The 18,972-nt window shown below is 39.7% G+C and overlaps 1 protein-coding gene across 6 annotated transcripts in view; it reads left to right on the forward strand.

The window, feature by feature from the left end:
- Positions 1-18,972, forward strand: part of gcc2 (GRIP and coiled-coil domain containing 2) — a 64,172-nt gene that overhangs the window by 21,037 nt on the left and 24,163 nt on the right. For 5 of the 6 annotated variants that reach the window (XR_013498880.1, XM_078221981.1, XM_078221984.1 and 2 more), the window contains 7 exons: positions 6,897-6,997; positions 7,090-7,188; positions 8,587-8,706; positions 12,165-12,329; positions 12,463-12,567; positions 16,397-16,559; positions 17,701-17,801. Coding sequence is in view for 5 of the 6 variants with exons in the window: in XM_078221981.1 (XP_078078107.1) it covers positions 6,897-6,997; positions 7,090-7,188; positions 8,587-8,706; positions 12,165-12,329; positions 12,463-12,567; positions 16,397-16,559; positions 17,701-17,801 (854 nt within the window). In the remaining variant the exon portion in view is untranslated. The remainder of the gene's footprint in view (positions 1-6,896; positions 6,998-7,089; positions 7,189-8,586; positions 8,707-12,164; positions 12,330-12,462; positions 12,568-16,396; positions 16,560-17,700; positions 17,802-18,972) is intronic. The other variant, XM_078221982.1, reaches the window with a different exon arrangement.

The following is an 18,972-nucleotide window of genomic DNA, read 5'->3' on the forward strand; positions in this document are numbered from 1 at the left end:
CGGGCCCAGACACACCTGTAAAGCTGGTTGCACTGAGATCACTGTGCCATTTTTAAAGGGCACCCTGATCAGACCTAGAAATAACCTCCCCCACCCTACTACAGAGGTCTTTGGTGTCACCGGCAAAGGGGTGGGGAAAATCGCGGAATGCAATTTCTCCAGAGAGAATGGCGTTTCCCGATTCTCTTCAGGTTTTCAGCCTGCATCGCCGTTCTCTCTGACAGCAAATGTGGGCTGAGAATCACCCTCATCCACGTCCAATGTGTCTAATCTTGTTAAACCAATGTTATTTTATACTTTTATGCATTTTGACTTTAGAAGAAACTTTAATTGAAAATAAAACAAGTAAGAATGCTTTGTTCCATTTATATGTCACAAGTCCTTTGGTTTCATGTTTGCCTTTTAAATTGTGACACTTCAGTCAGTTCATAGAATCATAGAAGGAGGCCATTTGGCCCATCGAGTCTGCACCGACCACAATCCCACCCAGGCCCTATCCCCATAATCCTATGCATTTACCTAGCTAGTCCCCCTGACACTAAGGGGCAATTTAGCATGGCCAATCCCCCTAACCCGCACATCTTTGGACTGTGGGAGGAAACCAGAGCACCTGGAGGAAACATTTTTACAAAAGCAAAATACCTGACCTTAGTGGAAGTCCAATCAAGGTTAACCAGACTTGTTCCCAGGATGGCAAGACGATCCAATGAAGAAACATTGTGGGAAGTGGGCCTATATTCTCTAGAGTTTCAAAGAATTAAATGTGATTACAAAATACTTAGAGATCAAGAGGGTAGATGCAGGTAAGATGTTTTTCCTGGTTGGGGAGTCTCCTACCAGGGGACACAAGTTAAAGTAAAAAGGAAGCCATTTAGGATCGAGAAGAGGAGAAATTCTTTTACTTGAGAGGGGTGTGTATCTTTGGAATTCATTACCCCAGAGGGCTGTGGAAGCTCAGGCATTAAGTATGTTTAAAGCACAGGCTGACAGATTTCTAAATACTAATGACATAAAGGGATATGAGGATAGTGTGAGGAACAAGGCATTGAAGCGGATGATCAGCCATGATCATATTGCATGATAGATGGACTGAATCGCTTACTCCTGCTGCTATACTCTGGTGGGATGGGAGGGATAGGAAAGGATGAGTGCAGAAGTGCGTGAAATGAATCGGATGTGGTGGAGGGCCCTGCCAACCACAATGGGTGGAATTCCTTGGTTGAGGATAAAGGAAAATATGTCGGAAGCATTGGTGTGGCAGGTTCCATCATGAGGACAGATGCAACAGAGGAATTGGGAGAATGGGATGGAATTCATAAATTAATGTTACTTATGTTGGACCAACAAACACTTATCAAAGCTAAAAACTTGTGAATAAAATAGGAAATCCAAAACTCAGCTACCTGTGTCCTAGATTGTGCCAAATCCTGTTCTTCCATTTACCCCTGTGCTTGCTGATCTACCAAGCACCTGGTCAAGCATCAGCTCTATTTTAAAATTCACATCCTTGCTTTCAAATTCCTCCGTAGTCTGGTGCATCCCTATCTCCATAATCTCGTCCAGTCCTACAACCTTCTGAGATATCTAAACCTCCAATTCTAACCATTTGAACATCCTTGATTTTAATCACTCTTCCATTAATGGCTGTGCCTTCAGCTACCCAGCCTCAAGCTCTGGAATTCCCACCCTAAACCTCTTCACCGTGCAACTTTGCCTTCCTCCATTAAGACATTCCTTGAAACTTACTTTGACCCAGCTTTTGGCCATCTACTCTAATATCCCCTTAGTGGCTTGTTATATTTTGTTTTGAATTGACTCTGAAACATCTTGAGTGTTTTAAGTGCCGTGGAAATACAAGTTAGCATTGTTGGAATTAATTTAAACATCTAGGATTCACCAATTAACTGCAGTTAATTTTCAAAGGATACCAGCAAGCAAGATTCACATTGTTTTTGCACATCACCTATTCTGACTAGCATATAGTGAAAAGTAATTGATATCTATGATTTTATTGTCATTAACCAGGTTCTACATTCATTTTCGAAGCTGGAGTGTGATTTTTTTTTAAAGTTCCACCCGGCAGAAGGGCGATACACTTTTGCAATAAAACGATGTTTTTCGTCAACCTTAAAAGTACAATCTTAAACCTCCAATCTTCCAGCTGCACATTAATTACCTCCACTGCTGAACGTGAAATGACTCCAAGCATGCCTCAGCAGTTTCGCACGGGGCTGGGAGCAGGCGGTGCATGTGTAATCTGGTGTGATGTAGTTCTTCCGGCCAAGGACTGGCCCACTGAGTCTGCATAAGAGGAAAATGGTGTGGGAATGGGATCATGTGATCCAGAAATAGGGCACCATAATCGAGAAGAATCTCAGACAGACAGGGAGAAGTCCCAGTTCAGAAGGAAGAGAGGGAGGAACTGAGAAAGAGGCTCCAAGCAGAAAAAGGGTTTCAGTGGTCAGTGTTTACATGTGGGGGCTTGGGAGAACCCTGAAGATCCAAGAAAGTAGTGAAATGTTGGTGATTCCATGCTACAGGCCGTTGGGGCAACAGTAGCATTTTGCTCAATGTGGCTGAAGAGTTTAAGTTGTGCTTGAGAATTGCTGTAGACATGCTGACTCGGAAACCCAGACAAATCATAGAATCCCAAAGTGCAGGAGGAGGCCATTCGGCCCATCGAGTCTGCATCAACTCTCTGAAAGAGCATTTTACCCAGGCCTACCCACTCCATCCCTGTAACCCCATGCATTTACATTGGCTAATCCACCTAACCCACAAATCCCTGGATACCAGGGGGTGATTTAGCATGGCCAATCCACCTAACCTGCATGAAATCTCAGGAGACTAGAATGAAACCTGTGAGGTGGGCTATCATTGAGGCTTTCTGAGTTGGAGCTACATTTGGAAGGAATTGCTCGGCTAGATCTTGGAAGGTGAAGACTGGAATCCTTTGTGTGAGAGAGACAGTTTAAATGAGATTGACTGACTGATCAACAGTGTTTACTGACTTCTGGATGGGTTGCTGAGATTCTTAACTAACGACGGACTTCAAATAAACTTGATACACAGGGTATGGCTGAAGGAAGAACCAATTAGTTTTTGGTAAAGATATGGATATGGATCCTGCAAAATTTTAAAGGATCAGCTAACACTGGAAGATAGGGCACACTTGACTTTTTTAGGATGTTATGGATTGCCTCAGCTGTTGTGGTGCTATTTGTCACAATTATCAAAATGTGGGCAGAATTTTCAGAGCAGGTTATTGGTTGCGGATTGGTCTGAAGCCCCCTCAGTGATGGAAGCTCTTAATAAAAAATATTTTTTTTCAGCATTGTAGTTAGAAACATAGAAACATAGAAAAACAACAGCACAAACAGGCCCTTCGGCCCACAAGCTGTGCCGAACACATCCCTACCTTCTAGACCTACCTATAACCCTCCATCCTATTAAGCTCCATGTACTCATCAAGGAGTCTCTTAAAAGACCCTATTGAGTTCGCCTCCACCACCACTGACGGCAGCCGATTCCACTCGCCCACCACAGTTACAGAGCATCAACCAGTCAGGGAAAAGCTTTGAGGAAGAACTGCATAATTGTAATAACATTCAGTTAACACAGTGGGGCAGTGGTATGTGCTTTACTGAATGTCCTTTTGTGGCAGCCTAAAAATAAACATGGCCATTTGATAAATTACATCTAGTCACTAGAATATATCTTAAAAATTAGTATAGAGAAAAACTGAAATTGCAATATCTAGTTCATACAGAGACTTGTATATGATTTTTGTGAGCCTTCTGTTGATAAAACCTTATTTCTGTTTAACAAGTTATTACTATTCAAATTGCACAGGAGTTTCCACTGGAATGAGTTGGATGTTTTGGTGTAATTTGACCGAAAATGGTCAAGCCATGCAAAAGATGGAGGAATTTAAAGCACAAATTATATCCCATACAAATAGAATTTCTGCAAATGCTTGCACCACGTTAGTAACATCACACTGACACTGTCTGCAAAATTGGCCACACTCCCAGATCAAGTTAAAGCACCATCATGGGTTTCCACGAATTGTGCCTGTTTTCCCTTGAGGAGGTTCTTAGAAGTAAACTTTTTGGCATAAGAACACTGATAGGTCAGTTTTAAAAGCTTTAAAATATATTCTGACTTACTGAAAACTGACCTCTGCAACTAATAACTGGCTCTCGATAGTTAAATTTCTAAAAGTTATTTTCAGTTATTTAAAATTGTGTTACATACAGGTAATAGACTTGACACTGATTTAAAAATTGTATGATAAATCCATTTTCAGCTACAATAATAAAGCTGCACCAGGTTACCACGCTTAATGAAATTTACATTTGGTGATGTGCAAATTAATTTGAGTGGACAATTGAGGAGGAAAACATTCTCCAAAGTTGGCACAGATTTGAATGCAGTTTGCATCCTGATTGGAATTTAGGAACAGGAGGAGGATTTTAGTGACCAAAATGCTGGAGTGGGACTTGAACCCAGAGCCTTGTGATTCAGAGGCAACATAGCTGACACTGATGATTTATGCACATGAACCTCCAAGTCTCTTGCACCATTTCTAGCTTTCACTTTTCAGAAAGTACGCTATTCTATCCTCCTTAGGTCCAAGATGGATGACCTCTTTGTCATCTTTGGAATTTGCCTGCTTTGGAATTCATTTGCCACTGTTTAGCCCATTCAGTTAATACATCTTTGTAATTGTCTGTTTCTATCTACAGTGCTCCCTATGTTTTTCTCTTTGTCGTGGTCAACATTCTGATTGTTATTTTGACCGTCTTCATCCTTATCCTCATGAGTGGAAAGTACATTGTACCTTTTGGACCGAATCAGTTTTTTGCCAATCCACGTTCTCTTACCTCCCCCTCAGTGTGTACAATAACATACCAACCCTGTTTTGAACCTGTATCCCTCTACAAGATGTGATCAATGTCTGGAGCAAGCTGTCCAGATACCTTTCCCCTCCCTTGTGTCAGACTGACCCCAGGACTCACTCCAATTTCATGTTTGAGCCAGAGATTCGAGTTGTAGATGTCTACTGTGGTTGTGTTCACATGGAACAATTTCACTGCCCACAAACTCCCACACACTACAGTCTAGACAGGCAATCTGCTCTGCTGTATCTTAGTCTAGATTCACTATTTTTACTTTTTTTAAACTACACACTTGCCCCCATGAAGCATTAAAACTCCAGACAAAAACTTTACATACAGCTTCAGGTTTACAGGTATTAGAACATAGAACAGTACAGCACAGAACAGGCCCTTCGGCCCACGATGTTGTGCCGAGCTTTATCTGAAACCAAGATCAAGCTATCCCACTCCCTACCATCCTGGTCTGCTCCATGTGCCTATCCAATAACCGTTTAAATGCTCCTAAAGTGTCTGACTCCACTATCACTGCAGGCAGTCCGTTCCACACCCCAACCATTCTCTGCGTAAAGAACCTACCTCGGACATCCTATATCTCCCACCATGAACCCTATAGTTATGCCCCCTTGTAATAGCTCCATCCACCCGAGGAAATAGTCTTTGAACGTTCACTCTATCTATCCCATTCATCATTTTATAAACTCTATTAAGTCTCCCCTCAACCTCGTCCGCTCCAGAGAGAACAGCCCTAGCTCCCTCAACCTTTCCTCATAAGACCTACCCTCCAAACCAGGCAGCATCCTGGTAAATCTCCTTTGCATTCTTTCCAACGCTTCCACATCCTTCTTATAGTGAGGTGGCCAGAACTGCACACAATATTCCAAATGTGGTCTCACCAAGGTCCTGTACAGTTGCAGCATAACCCCACGCCTCTTAAACTCCAACCCCCTGTTAATAAAAGCTAACACACTATAGGCCTTCTTCACAGCTCTATCCACTTGAGTGGCAACCTTCAGAGATCTGTGGATATGGACCCCAAGATCTCTCTGTTCCTCCACAGTCTTCAGAATCCTACCTTTGACCCTGTAATCCACATTTAAATTTGTCCTACCAAAATGAATCACTTCACATTTATCAGGGTTAAACTCCATCTGCCATTTTTCAGCCCAGCTTTGCATCCTATCTATGTCTCTTTGCAGTCTACAACAGCCCTCCACCTCATCCACCAATCTTGGTGTCATCAGCAAATTTACTGATCCACCTTTCAGCCCCCTCCTCTAAGTCATTAATAAAAATCACAAATAGCAGAGGACCAAGCACTGATCCCTGTGGCACTCCGCTAGCAACCTGCCTCCAGTCCGAAAATTTTCCATCCACCACCACCCTCTGTCTTCGAACAGATAGCCAGTTATCTATCCAAAGGGCCAACTTTCCCTCTATCCCACACCTCCTTACTTTCATCATAAGCCGACCATGGGGGACCTTATCAAACGCCTTACTAAAATCCATGTATATGACATCAACTGCCCTACCTTCATCAACACACTGAGTTACCTCCTCAAAAAATTCTATCAAATTTGTGAGGCATGACTTGCCCTTCACGAATCCGTGCTGACTATCCCGGATTAATCCGCACCTTTCTAAATGGTCGTAAATCCCATCCCTAAGGACCTTTTCCATCAACTTACCAACCACCGAAGTAAGACTAACCGGTCTATAATTACCAGGGTCATTTCTATTCCCTTTCTTAAACATTGGAGGCGAAAAACAATACATCCTTCCCTTTTTGAATTCCACACTTGCTAAACTCCAGTTTGTTTACATTGCACTCAATCTATAACCACTCTGTGACCCAAAAGGAAACTCTTGATCAGTATCAATGTTTGCTTTAATTTGAGCAACCCCATAAAAGTGATAATCTAAGAGCAATGATTTAAAAAAAAAGGACTGAAAGAATAATCGTGGTTGACTTATTTGTAATGTTTCAATTTTAAACAGTTGCTCTAGAAAAAGTAAGCAATGACAAGGAAAACCGAATAAACAAGATTAAAGCTGTAGCTGTGAAAGCCAAAAAAGAACTTGATACCAGTAAAAAACAGGTAAAGTATCCAGTCAAAATGTTCTGTTTCCATTTAAAATTAGTGTCTGCACATTATGCTCTTTGTATAAAGAGATGTTTATTTTCAATTAGGTGCTACTGTTAACAGAAGAGATGGAAATCGTAAAGTCTGAGCGAGACAGATTGTCGTCTTCCATAAAAGACATTATGCATGGAGCAGAAAGCTACAAGGTATGTTATTAATTACTTTAAATTGTAGGCAGGAAAATGGGAAAAGACTGAGAAAGTCTGACCTGTCTCTAACTCTGCATTTCCTTTCTGCGAAAGTGACATTCAAAGTGGGGAGTGGAAAGACCTATATTTTATCTTTTCAGAAAACCTACAATAAAGTTCCACATGAGGTGCTGTTATGTTTGCTTAGCAAAGTACATAAAGTAAAACTTGGAGACGATTAAAAGAGACCATGAGTAGTAGTTCAACTGAGGAGACATACTGAGTCCGGTTCTCCTATTGCTTCTGATATGGATAAATTATGTACATTTGAAAACTGATGAATTGTGGTTGTTAATATTCCCTTGACATGCGCTGATTAAAGAATGAGAACAAAAAAGCAACCCTACCAATTCCATTATTATCATTAATACAAGGACATCATTTCTTTCAGTAAAACTGCTCCAAGATTTCAAGTTCCAGTCCACATCAGCTTTTATCTCTCAGATGATGGTGATTTGAGCCCCACTATGAATTTCCTACTTCTAATCACTGCTTGATAGCTTGTTTTTGGGTAAAAACAATGGATCCAAAAATATTAAACTAGCTATGGTCTCACCAGCTGCTATAATTGTTGGAAGAATAATTATTATGTTAATTAGAGCAACTTGGACGATTGACTGGAATAAAGATAGTCATCATTCCGAGACATTTCATTGAGCTGGATCAATTCAGCATATTTATATTACTTCTGATTTCAATTTCACCCTGAATTGTATTCCTTGCTGATGATTGATTGATTGCAAGTTTTCTGGCATACGTTGCTCCAGAGTTTGAGTACTTATCACAAGTGAGTTCAGGCTTGCAAATGGCCATATGCTCAGCTGTAGACTGCTGATAGTTATCTTCTCCATGTGAGGAAACAACACTTTTTTTCAATTTTTCCCCCAAATGTTTTAATGCTGTTAACTCTTTACTGAGCCATGGTCCCACAGGTACCAGTTAGTGTCTGATGTCTCACCTACACGGCCATTAGCCATGTATAAACCTTTAAGCACAGCCTACATGAAGGCAGTAACAGCCAAAAAGATTCTGCTCAACAACATCTACAAATGCGCATCCAACTGAATAGAAATAAAGGCTGGAAGGTTTGTCAGGTTTTTTTTTGTATTAACTTTCCCAACCCACGGCTCTAAGACATTCTTACCCCTGCTCCTACAGGAAACTGATAAGTCAGACCAGTATCCAGCCTTGGACCTCCCTTGTCTACGACGCAGCTACTCAGGAGCAAAGCCTAGTAAAGCATTTGCTGCTTAAAATAAGACAACTAAATTGACGAAAAATAATGTTTATAGCACAGAGTAACTTTAACTTCTTTAAATGCTACAGCTTACTTAAGATAATGTTTCTTTGGCTCAGAACCTTTTGCTAGAATACGAGAAACAAGAAGAAAAACTGGATATAGAAAAAGAACGAGCAAATAACTGTGAACGTCAGGTGGAGGAGCTTACGCAGCACCTACATGGATGTCTTCAACAGGTGCGAGGCTGTTTTCCTGTACTGCTGCCTACTGAACAACAATTTTTTCATTGGTAAAATATAGATGTTCACAATGCACCTTCACCTATTTCAACTGGGTAACAATGTTTAAATAACTGCTATGAACCCTTGTTACAAGATCTTATACAAATCGTCAGCAGTGACAATGGCAATAATGTACATTTCTAAAGCCCCATTAACATAGAAAAAAAACGATGATTCTTTAAAAAGGGTGCACAACAATGAGTTAAAGGTGTCAAAAAGCATGATTGATGTACTAGGTTTTTGCAAATAGTTGTAACTGGGGAGAAGTGGCAAGGTGAAAGGATTTAGGGAAAGAGTTAGAAATAGTGGGACTAAGACTGCTGAAATGCACATCATAAGTAGCAGAGCAGAGGAATTAGAAGCTAGGGATGTGGGAGTACGTTTGTCATAGAGTGAGATGAGATGGAGAGCAAAGGAGGAACTTCATGAGAATTTATATACTCAGTGCGAACAAGGGAGTTCTGGATGATTTATGGACGTTGGATCTTGACAACAGTGTGGTGGAGTGGTTTGGGGAAATGAAGTATCCACATAACAAAAGCATAGATTAGGCTTTCAGCAGCAGTGGAAAGGGATAAGGACAGATGCAATAAATCTTGTGCAAGTGAAAATAAATGGTCTTGACAATGGGTATCATAAACTATTTGAAGCTTAAAGTTTGGCAAAAGATCAAGATTGTGTACCATGCGGTTTGATCTTAGTAAGTAGCCAGAATGGGTGGCGGTGGGGAAACAGTTCTTTATAGGAAATCAAAGGATGACTTTGGTCTTCCCAGATTCAATTAGAATCATTATTCAAGACTCTGTTCAGATAGTAATCTGACAAAATACAGGTAGTCACTAAGTTAAGAATTATATGAGAAGATAGAGTTGGGCATCATCAACAGATCTACAGAAACCGACCCAATCCCTACGGATAATTTTACTCGAGAGACAAGTGAGGAAAAGGAGGGGACAACGGATGAGACTTTGGGGAGCTCAGAAGTTTCTTGAGGATATGCAGAGATGCCATTACTGGTGGTGTGTTGATTAAAATGAGAACATGTAGAAGTGAAGCCATGAAATGGCTTTTCTATGAGGTATATCATTTAGGGGAGGCTTTGGAGCTAGACTGAGTGGTCAACCATGTCCATTGCTGCAGAGAGGAGAAGGAGGCGCAGGTATCATGAATGAGATCTCAAAGAATACCACTGTTGACTTTGTTCATGATGATCTCTGTGCTGTGGACATGGTGAAAGTCCGGCTGAAGGGATTCTAGCAGAGTATTGTGGGAGAGGTGAGCCCAGATTCATGGAAACAAAGCAATTCAATGCTTCGTGCTGCTGTGTACAATTGAGCAAACCTTTACGAATGGAAATTTTAATGAAGTTCACTTCTTTTACATCAGACTATTTTGATTATTTTCAGTGTGTCGCTTGATAGTAATCTGTTGGAAGTTATTATTCAGTATTATAAAATATATGACTGTAATGTAGCTATAAATGGCAATGCATTTAACAAGTCATATTTTCAGTGCATTCAAATCCTCTGGAAAAAGTGAAAATTGCCTTTTTTTGGAAAATAGGCTACTCATGTTTTTAAGCCAAAGAAAATCATGGAAAATGCCTGCAGATTCCAACCCCTCCATCCCCAAACAACCTAACATGCAAAAGAAAAGTTGAATGTTGCTGAAATGCGACGTGTTGCCTAGGTTTTTCAATTTGTGCTCTTCAGAAGAAATGCAAGGATGCCAAATTTCAAACGGTCACAACAGTTTATATACAGGAACAAAAGGTGCTGATTGGTTGGCAAGACAACTCTGGCTGAAGTGTTGCCTTGGAGAAAGCAATGGCTAACTATAGGCTTCTCAAGCGATCAACAATCAGCCCCTTTTGTTCCTGTAGTATAAACTGTTGCGACCGTTTAAAATTTGGCATTCTTACATTTGTACTGATAAGTACAAGGCAAAGTGGTTTGGCAACATGCCTCTCTTTTCAGTAATATTCAAGCTCTGTACTGCCAATTGGGGGAATAAAGGTTGCTTTTCTCCTCGAGACACTGGATTGCTTTTTAGCAATGCATAGTTAAAGGTGTATTCGCTGAAAGAAAAATGCTTAGTTTACCACAGTTGTCAAAAATAATTCACGTTTTAAGTGAACGTGAGTACAACCAGTTGCCATTTTGCTTTGCATGTTCACAGATGACTTGGGAATTCTCTATTTCAAAATGTTGTAAAAGTGAAGAATATTGTCTCCTGAACTTCTATCAATTGTGTTTATCATATGTGAGCAACAGCACATGAAACATTTTATATATTTCCATGTTAATAGCATCAGGTACAGCCAATGGGATTTTTGCCAGTTCTTTGCCTCCTAATGTTGCCTAACTTTTTAGTATGAAATGAGATTTGAAAATTATGGTCTTGCCCTTGAATGTAATTTAATTTGTTTTTTGAAATGCTGAGTAAACATAAATAAATGTATCTGTATACCAAGGATGCAGAAGAGATGGTTTAATCAACATTTCAGAATGAATGAAGGTGGACTCAGTGATCTTTCAGGAACAATCTTGTGAAGAACAGGATTATATGACCTCCAAATTTTAGTAAAGATAGGTGGTTCACTGTACTTCTAGTGTGCAATTGAATGAAACAATGTGCAAAGCAGCCTTCTTGAACCTTGCACAGTGAATAGCACTCCTGCATTCTTTCTTCTTTAAGATCCATAAGCAGTTGAGTTGCATGTGCTATGTCAGGCAACTGCAAATCTTAGTGTTGTTTGCACTAAATAAATCAAAGATCATTGTTTTTTTTTCAATTTTTTTAAGGTACATTAATTTATAAAATTAGAAATGTTAATGAGATATCTTGGATTGTAGTCCATTGTAGTAATGTATGCCCATTCTTAGGAATTTCAAAAGTGCTCTGAACAAAGAGGTGTATTCTGCCATACAACAATTGTGTTTCATTTTTGCCCAAACAATATCCTCTATTACTGAAGTGGGTATCAGTATCTGAATGCTATGGCACCATGTGGGTAAGAGAAGCAAAACAATGAACATTCCATCTTGAATGAAGTTTGAGGCTATAAACCCAGCTCTGGGTCATTCCCGACCAGAGAGGTTGCTTGGCCCATTCTAATTCTTCCAAAAGACCCATTAATCTATCTCACCTGCATCCTTGATAGATTTTTTAAAAATCTGTATATTCTATAACATTTATTTGGGGGTGGGGGGACTGGAAATAATCTGGCAAGTCAGAGTTTCTTTGCAGTTAGCAGTTGTAGTAGAGACAAGGTAAGAACGTTACAGTTGATTACTCTTGGACCTCCTGATTTAATGCAATGTGCAAAAAGACACCCAAGATAAATAGAGAAATTCACTGCTGACTTATTTCTGAATTAATCAAATGTTATATTTCCAATGCCTTCCATTCAGCACAAACAGTTGGTTTCAGATAAAGAAGATATGGTTGCTCATTTGGGAACTTTGCAATCAAATACCAGACAGCTGGAAGCACAGATATTAGAATCTGAGAAAGCCAAGGCAGCTGCCGAAAAGGAGCTCGAGGCCTTAAAGCTACTTAAGGAGCAGGCATTCAAGGTAATGGAAACATCACATAGGCATATGTCTTATGTTTTAGGTGCATCCTATGGAATTGTCCAAGTCATTTTCTCAAGGATTTACCTTCTTTCCCCCAAGTTGTTAATATATATGCAAAAACTGTATTCTTCAGGAAAATCATGCACTGCTGAAAGAAGTTGAAGAATTTAAAAAGCAACTTCAAAATGAGAAACACCAGCTGCAGCTAACAGCACAAGAACTGGAACTTGTGAGAAAGGTACGAAACTTCAAAAAGCACAAATATACCACAGTTGGTGGACAGACAGCATCATTTCAATTATTTAGCCTCTGCTTGGCTCGAGTTTAATTGGCCTGTTTGGAAGTGAGCTTTACACATGCCTGGATAAATGCATGGGTGGAGTTGTGACCGAAAAGTTTGAAATTTAAATGTTTACAGGAACAGAAAACTATCAGCATTTTGTAAATCAGGTAAATTTTCCCTTTCTCTGCAGATACTGCCCAAGTTCTTCCGGTACTTTCTTTTTTTATTTCAAATGTAGAGAAGACATCTCCAGTAATTTTCCTTTTCCTTAGAGCAGACAATAATGACTGAAATACATCCCTCCAAGTGTTTACCACAAAAACTTCATTTGGCATGAGCTGGAATGAAGATCTAGATCTGGGACTGATGTGATTGCATATCAGCTTTGATCGAAACCACGGGATGCAAAGCTAATGGATGTTAGAAGCTCAATCTGCTGGAGCTGCAACCAGACCTGGTCTGGTCTCCTGCCATAGTGGTTGATCCTGAGAGATGCTCCAAATCTTATAACCTAATTTGTGGTGCAATCGGGAAACGCATCTAATGAAATAAAGCCCTAAACCAGGGGTCTCCAAACTACGGCCCGCGGGCCACATTCGGCCCGCCAGCGGGCTACATCTGGCCCGCAGCCAGTGGGGCGGGATGGGATTCCCGCTGCCGAAAACACTCCCGCGTCCGGAACCCCGCCGCTGACTCAGGATCCGAACGCGGGGGCGGAAGCCACAGGCCGGACATTTGCTGCCGCTCCGTGCTGTGTCTGATGGACCCATGGGAATCCCCGCTCTCTTCACCGGCCTATTGTCCAATCAGAGCTGCCGTCCTGTGACTGACAGTTCATTAAATGAATAAATGAATTAAATAAATTGAGACATCTGTTATCCAATTGCCGCTCTGCATTGACTGAGTGACAGCTGCTTTATCCAATCCGTATGCTCCATCTGTCTGAAATGAGCGAGAACAATGACAATGACGGCGGCAATTCAATTATGGAAGGAAAAAAGAAAAGAAAAGTGGACAGTGAGTGCCGCCTGTTTAATGAAGAATGGGGTGTAAAGTACTTCTTTGTATAAGCAGGTGATAAAGCCTTGTGTGTCATATGCAACGAAACTTGCAGTTTTGAAGGAGTACAATGTACGTCGGCACTATGAGACCAAACATGAACCAAGTTATTCCCAATTCACAGGAACACAGCGTTCGGAAAAATTTGAATCGATGCAACGCAGGTTGCTTTCCCAACAAGTTTTTTTTACGCAGAAGATAACTGAAAATGAAGCTTTAACCAGGGCCAGTTACAAACTAGCTTATGTGTTGGCTAAAAGAGGAAAGCCATTCACCGATGGAGATCTCATCAAAGAGTGTATAATGGAAGCAGTGGAAGAGTTATGCCCAGAAAAAGCAAATCTGTTCAAAATCATCAGTCTTGCACCAAATACTGTTGCTCGTAGAATTGAGGATATAGGAAGCAATATATTTCATCAAATTGCAGACAAAGCAAGAAATTTTCAGTTGTATTCTCTCGCACTTGATGAATCGACTAATGTGTGTGACACGTCACAACACGTAGTATTCATCCGTGGCATTGACGGTGAATTTAATGTGACACAAGAATTGGCATCAGTGCATAGCATACACAGCACAGTAACTGGAGAAGACATCTTAAAAGAATTGCAAAAAACTGTGTTAGACTATAACCTGGAGTGGAATAAACTGCAATGCGTGACAATTGATGGAGGAAAGAACATGTCTGGGGTGAAGAAAGGTTTGGTTGGACAAATCACAAAAGTCTTGTGAGGTTGGTGGATTCTCAAAGCCCATGTTTCTGCATTGCATTATCCATCAACAAGCATTGTGCTGCAGAAAATATGTGGATATGTCTTGCGTTCTGAAACCTGTTGTTTCAACTGTGAATTTCATTCAATCTCACGGGCTTAATCATCGCCAGTTTCATGATTTTCTGAAAGAAACTGATTCTGAGTTCGGTGACTTGCCTTATTATACAGCAGTTCGCTGGCTTAGTTGTGGAAAGGTTCTATCATGGTTCTTTCAGCTCAGAGAGGAAATTTATTCCTTTCTCACAGAGAAGAATCGACCCGAACCACTTTTATCAAACACTGACTGGCTTTGGAAATTGGCATTTTTTGCAGACGTGACAGGCCATATGAATCAATTGAATCTGAAGTTGCAAGGTGAAACAAATTTGATTTGTGATCTATTCGCGCATGTCAAGGCATTCGGGGCAAAATTGATGCTATTTCAAGGACAGCTGAAAGTTCATAACTTGGTTCATTTTCCATGTTGTGAAAAATTTCATGAAGAAAGTAAAGCAGAATTTCCTTCTTCATTTGCAACAGAAATCATTAAGGACTTGCAAAAACAATTTCAGGAACGATTTTCTGATCTTGATGGAAACACAGGTGAAGTAAAGCTGTTTCAAAATCCATTTGGCTGCAATGTTGAAACACTCCCAAGTCAATTTCAAATGGAAATTATTGATTTCCAATCAGATGACATGCTGAAAGACAAGTATAAAGAAGGAAATCTGATCCAATTTTATAAATCTTTGCAGCCTGAGCAGTTTCCAAATTTGAAGCGATTTGCCTGTGGATTTGTATCAGTGTTTGGTACAACGTACCTGTGTGAACAAACATTTTCAAAAATGAAGTATGTAAGTCCAAATATCGAGCAAATTTACCTGATGAGCATTTGAAGTCCATTCTAATAATTGGCTCCTCAAGCTTGAAACCTCAGTTCAGCAATATTTTGAAATTAAAAAAGCAGTTCCATCATTCCCATTAATCTTGTGCAAAACTTCATGATTTGTTGGTTACGATTGAAAACTCCAATTGCCAGAATTGTGTAGAAAGGTGCAGACTGAATTTATTTTTGTTCGACCTTTATTAATGGTTCAAGTTTATTTTGAATTTCTTTGCTTTGTTTTACTGAAGTTCTTTCTTGGGGCGTGTTTATTTTTCTTATTGCGTGCCACAAAATTGGGCAAATTCTCGTTTCAAGTAAACATTTGTAAAATTTCAGTAAATAAAATTAATTTAAAAATGAATAGCCTGCTTTTCTCGTCTGCAGTTAAGTAATTGATTATTTTGTCAGAGCATTTGCTAATGTTTGACATTTTTACTCATTATATATCATTTCTCAGTGTAAGCATGGCATTGTTTCTTTGTAATTGTCACATTTCTCTTTTGTTCTGAATCATATCATGCTGATTAGAAAGATGATCCAAATAAAACTTATTCATTCATTTAAATTTTATTCATTCATTTATAAAACTATTTTTTTTTCTTTGGCCCCCGAAAATGTGTAAAATATACGATGTAGCCCTCGTACTGAAAAGTTTGGAGACCCCTGCCCTAAACTTTCCAATGCAGAAATGCAATTGCTTCATATCCAACATGAATGCAATACTCTCATCTGTTTGAAACAAAATTGACATCAATAAAATAATTAACATGGTGATCTTCAGTGTTACTGTGTGCATTCCGAACATGAAGTACCGAAAGACAAATTTCGGGGGATGGTGCATTAAAAAATGTGCCAGGGAGAAAGAGCTTTGTGTGAGCCAAATTCAGGTCAAAACAGTTTAATATGGAAGAGAAAAGTGAAGAATCTGAATTTATACATGTCCTTCATGTCCCAAAGAGTTTTCCCAGCCAATAAATCACTTTCTTTGTAGTGCAGTGCACACTATTTGAAATCTAAAAATGCAATGCAGGTGACTGTTACTCTGAATGTTCAAATCAAATACTTATTGTTCCAAATGTGGTACTAGGATGCCCAAAAAAGCACTCTAATGGACATGGAGATTGCAGACTATGAGCGTTTTGTGAAAGAATTAAACCAGAAAATTACTGATCGAGACAACCGGATTGTAGAAGTAGTAGAAGAAATAACATCATGCAAACAGAAACTAGAAACCAAGGAATGTGAAATAAGTAAGTTCAATAGTTTGAGTACTTGGGACATTTTTATGTTTTTTTTTATTAATTAAACATGGAGTCAAAAAGAAATTTTGAACGAAATGTTACATTCCCACATTTTCCTGGTTTCTACTTGCATACCTTAAATATGATCCATCTTGATATATCTGATCCAGTCCTAGTGACTTAACAACACTTAAGTACCACCGGCCATTCTAATGCCTCTTTTTTATCGATACTTACTCCACCCAATGTCTTAACTACCCTCCATTTCACTATGATTTTGGCAGCAGTACCTTCCTTGGGAAAGACAGATGCAAAGTCCTAATTTTGTACTTCAGCCATGCCATCTACATCCATAAGTAAATCCCCTTTTTGGCCCCAAATCAGCTATACACCTTTCAGTACTATTTTACCAAATGCCTGTACAAGACTTTTGGATTCCCTTTTATGTTGGCTGTCAATCTTTGCTCATACTCTCATTGCTGCATTTACTTCACTTTTTCACTTCCCCTTTGAGCTTACTATATTTTCTATGTTCTAAAACAGCAGGTCCATATAAAATTAGGAAAACACCTGGGGGTGAATTTTCCCATTCCACACACTACGGGAATCAGAGTGGGCGAGGGGCGGATGGGGGAAAGGTCCATTAATCTCCAGTGGGGAAAATCCCACCCATAGGGTGAAATTAGTCTTTCACAGAAATGCAAACTGAATGATTAAGTCAAATAGAGGAAAATTGGTGGCATGTAAAATAGTTGGAGATTAACTTACTTATTTTGTACTGCAACAAAATATCAATTTTACCACCACGGTGTTTTGATAAAGGTGTAATCAGTCGAGGGAGAAATTTACCCAATTCCTTTGCAGACAGTGCTACAAGTTGCTTACTGGCACAGTCCTGTTCTTTATTCATGTTATTGAAGAACAAAGCACAGTCTACAACTCTGCCTGCACCCATCCCCTCCGGAATCAACATAAGTCACTACAAATTTCTCCTCAAGGAATTTGACTAGCACTGAATCTAGAATCTTTTCACCTTTTTAACTTTGTTTTTATTAAATTAATTTCATGAAAAGTCTAGAATTTATTATTTAGAAAGACGCTAAAAATGCCCTGTAAGAGAGGTGACCTGATTTATATGGTTATGTTGCAGAATCTCTTCAGACAACCTTGGAGGAGCACAAAGAGAAAAATACCAAGATGAAACAAATCCTAGTGAAAACAAAGAAGGAACTTACAGATTCAAAGCGAGTAGTGAGTAACATGAATAGGTCCCAGATGATCTTAATCGCTGGAAATATATTTTGATCACAGAAATTTAGTGTTTGTTCTTAATTATTAATAAATTTACAATGTATAAATGGCACCTGTTTCCTAGCAGTTACATTTCAAAGAGTGAGTTGTGTAATGGGATCTGATTGTGAAAGATGGTTGCTGAGATTTGGAATGTCTACAGTTCTAAGGAAAGTTCTTACACACATGACAAGTCATCTTTTTGCTTAAATGCGGGTGTTTGTAAGAAAGCAAGAGCAGTTTGCAAACGTGGGGGGAAAAAAGGATAAGAAAAAGTAGGACTCAAAGGGGGCGATCTTATGAAAACATTTCTAATTCCAGAACTAGTATGAAAATGGGAGAGTTTCTGATCCTTTTTTTGGGTGAGTCCAAATCTGTGATCTTATGCACTTGGAGCAAAAGAAAAACCCCTCAAAATCTGTTTCTACCTTGTTGGGAGAGGGGCAGGGCTTAAAACACCAGAAAGCTAGCTGAGCGCAGCAGAGGGTGCCACTGCTTATGGTGCAGGTCTCTCCGCTCTGAGAGCAGAGAGACCTGTCACTCATTCTCTGCTACTCACAGCCAGCGTCCATAACCTAAAGCAGGCCTCCCTCTGCCCCCAACAAATGGCCTTTGGTTCTACCAGCGAGGCCATCAACTCTGGAAACCTCTCCTGGCAAAGTCACAGAGGCGATTGAGTCCCAGGCTCGCTAATCTCATTTAAATTAGTTTTTAAATGTATTCAAATAAGTTATTTAGCCTCACACTGGAAATGGGCGTGAGGCTGATCTTGTCGGATATCCGGCGCCAGTAAGATCGCAAGAGGCAAGAAATCGAGCACGAACCTGCTCTCTCGCGATCTTACCAGCTCGCCCTGCCCAGCGGCCAGCGTGGCACGATGGTAAGATTGCCAGCAATTAGATGAAGAGAATCACAGAACAACCTATGCAACCAATGAGTATTGCACAAATTCAATTTAACCATAATTCCAAGATAATGCAATACATTTCAAGTTGACCAATTTTTAATTCTAATTAGTTTCCCTGTGTGTACAAAATACAGAGGTGGCAGAAAAACTTTTAGACTGGATTTTGTTGTAAATTAAATACCGTAGAATATTAAATGACATATTGCAGAATATTATACAGACTTT

Source organism: Mustelus asterias, chromosome 10 (assembly GCF_964213995.1).
Source record: "Mustelus asterias chromosome 10, sMusAst1.hap1.1, whole genome shotgun sequence".
Lineage (NCBI taxonomy): Eukaryota > Metazoa > Chordata > Chondrichthyes > Carcharhiniformes > Triakidae > Mustelus > Mustelus asterias.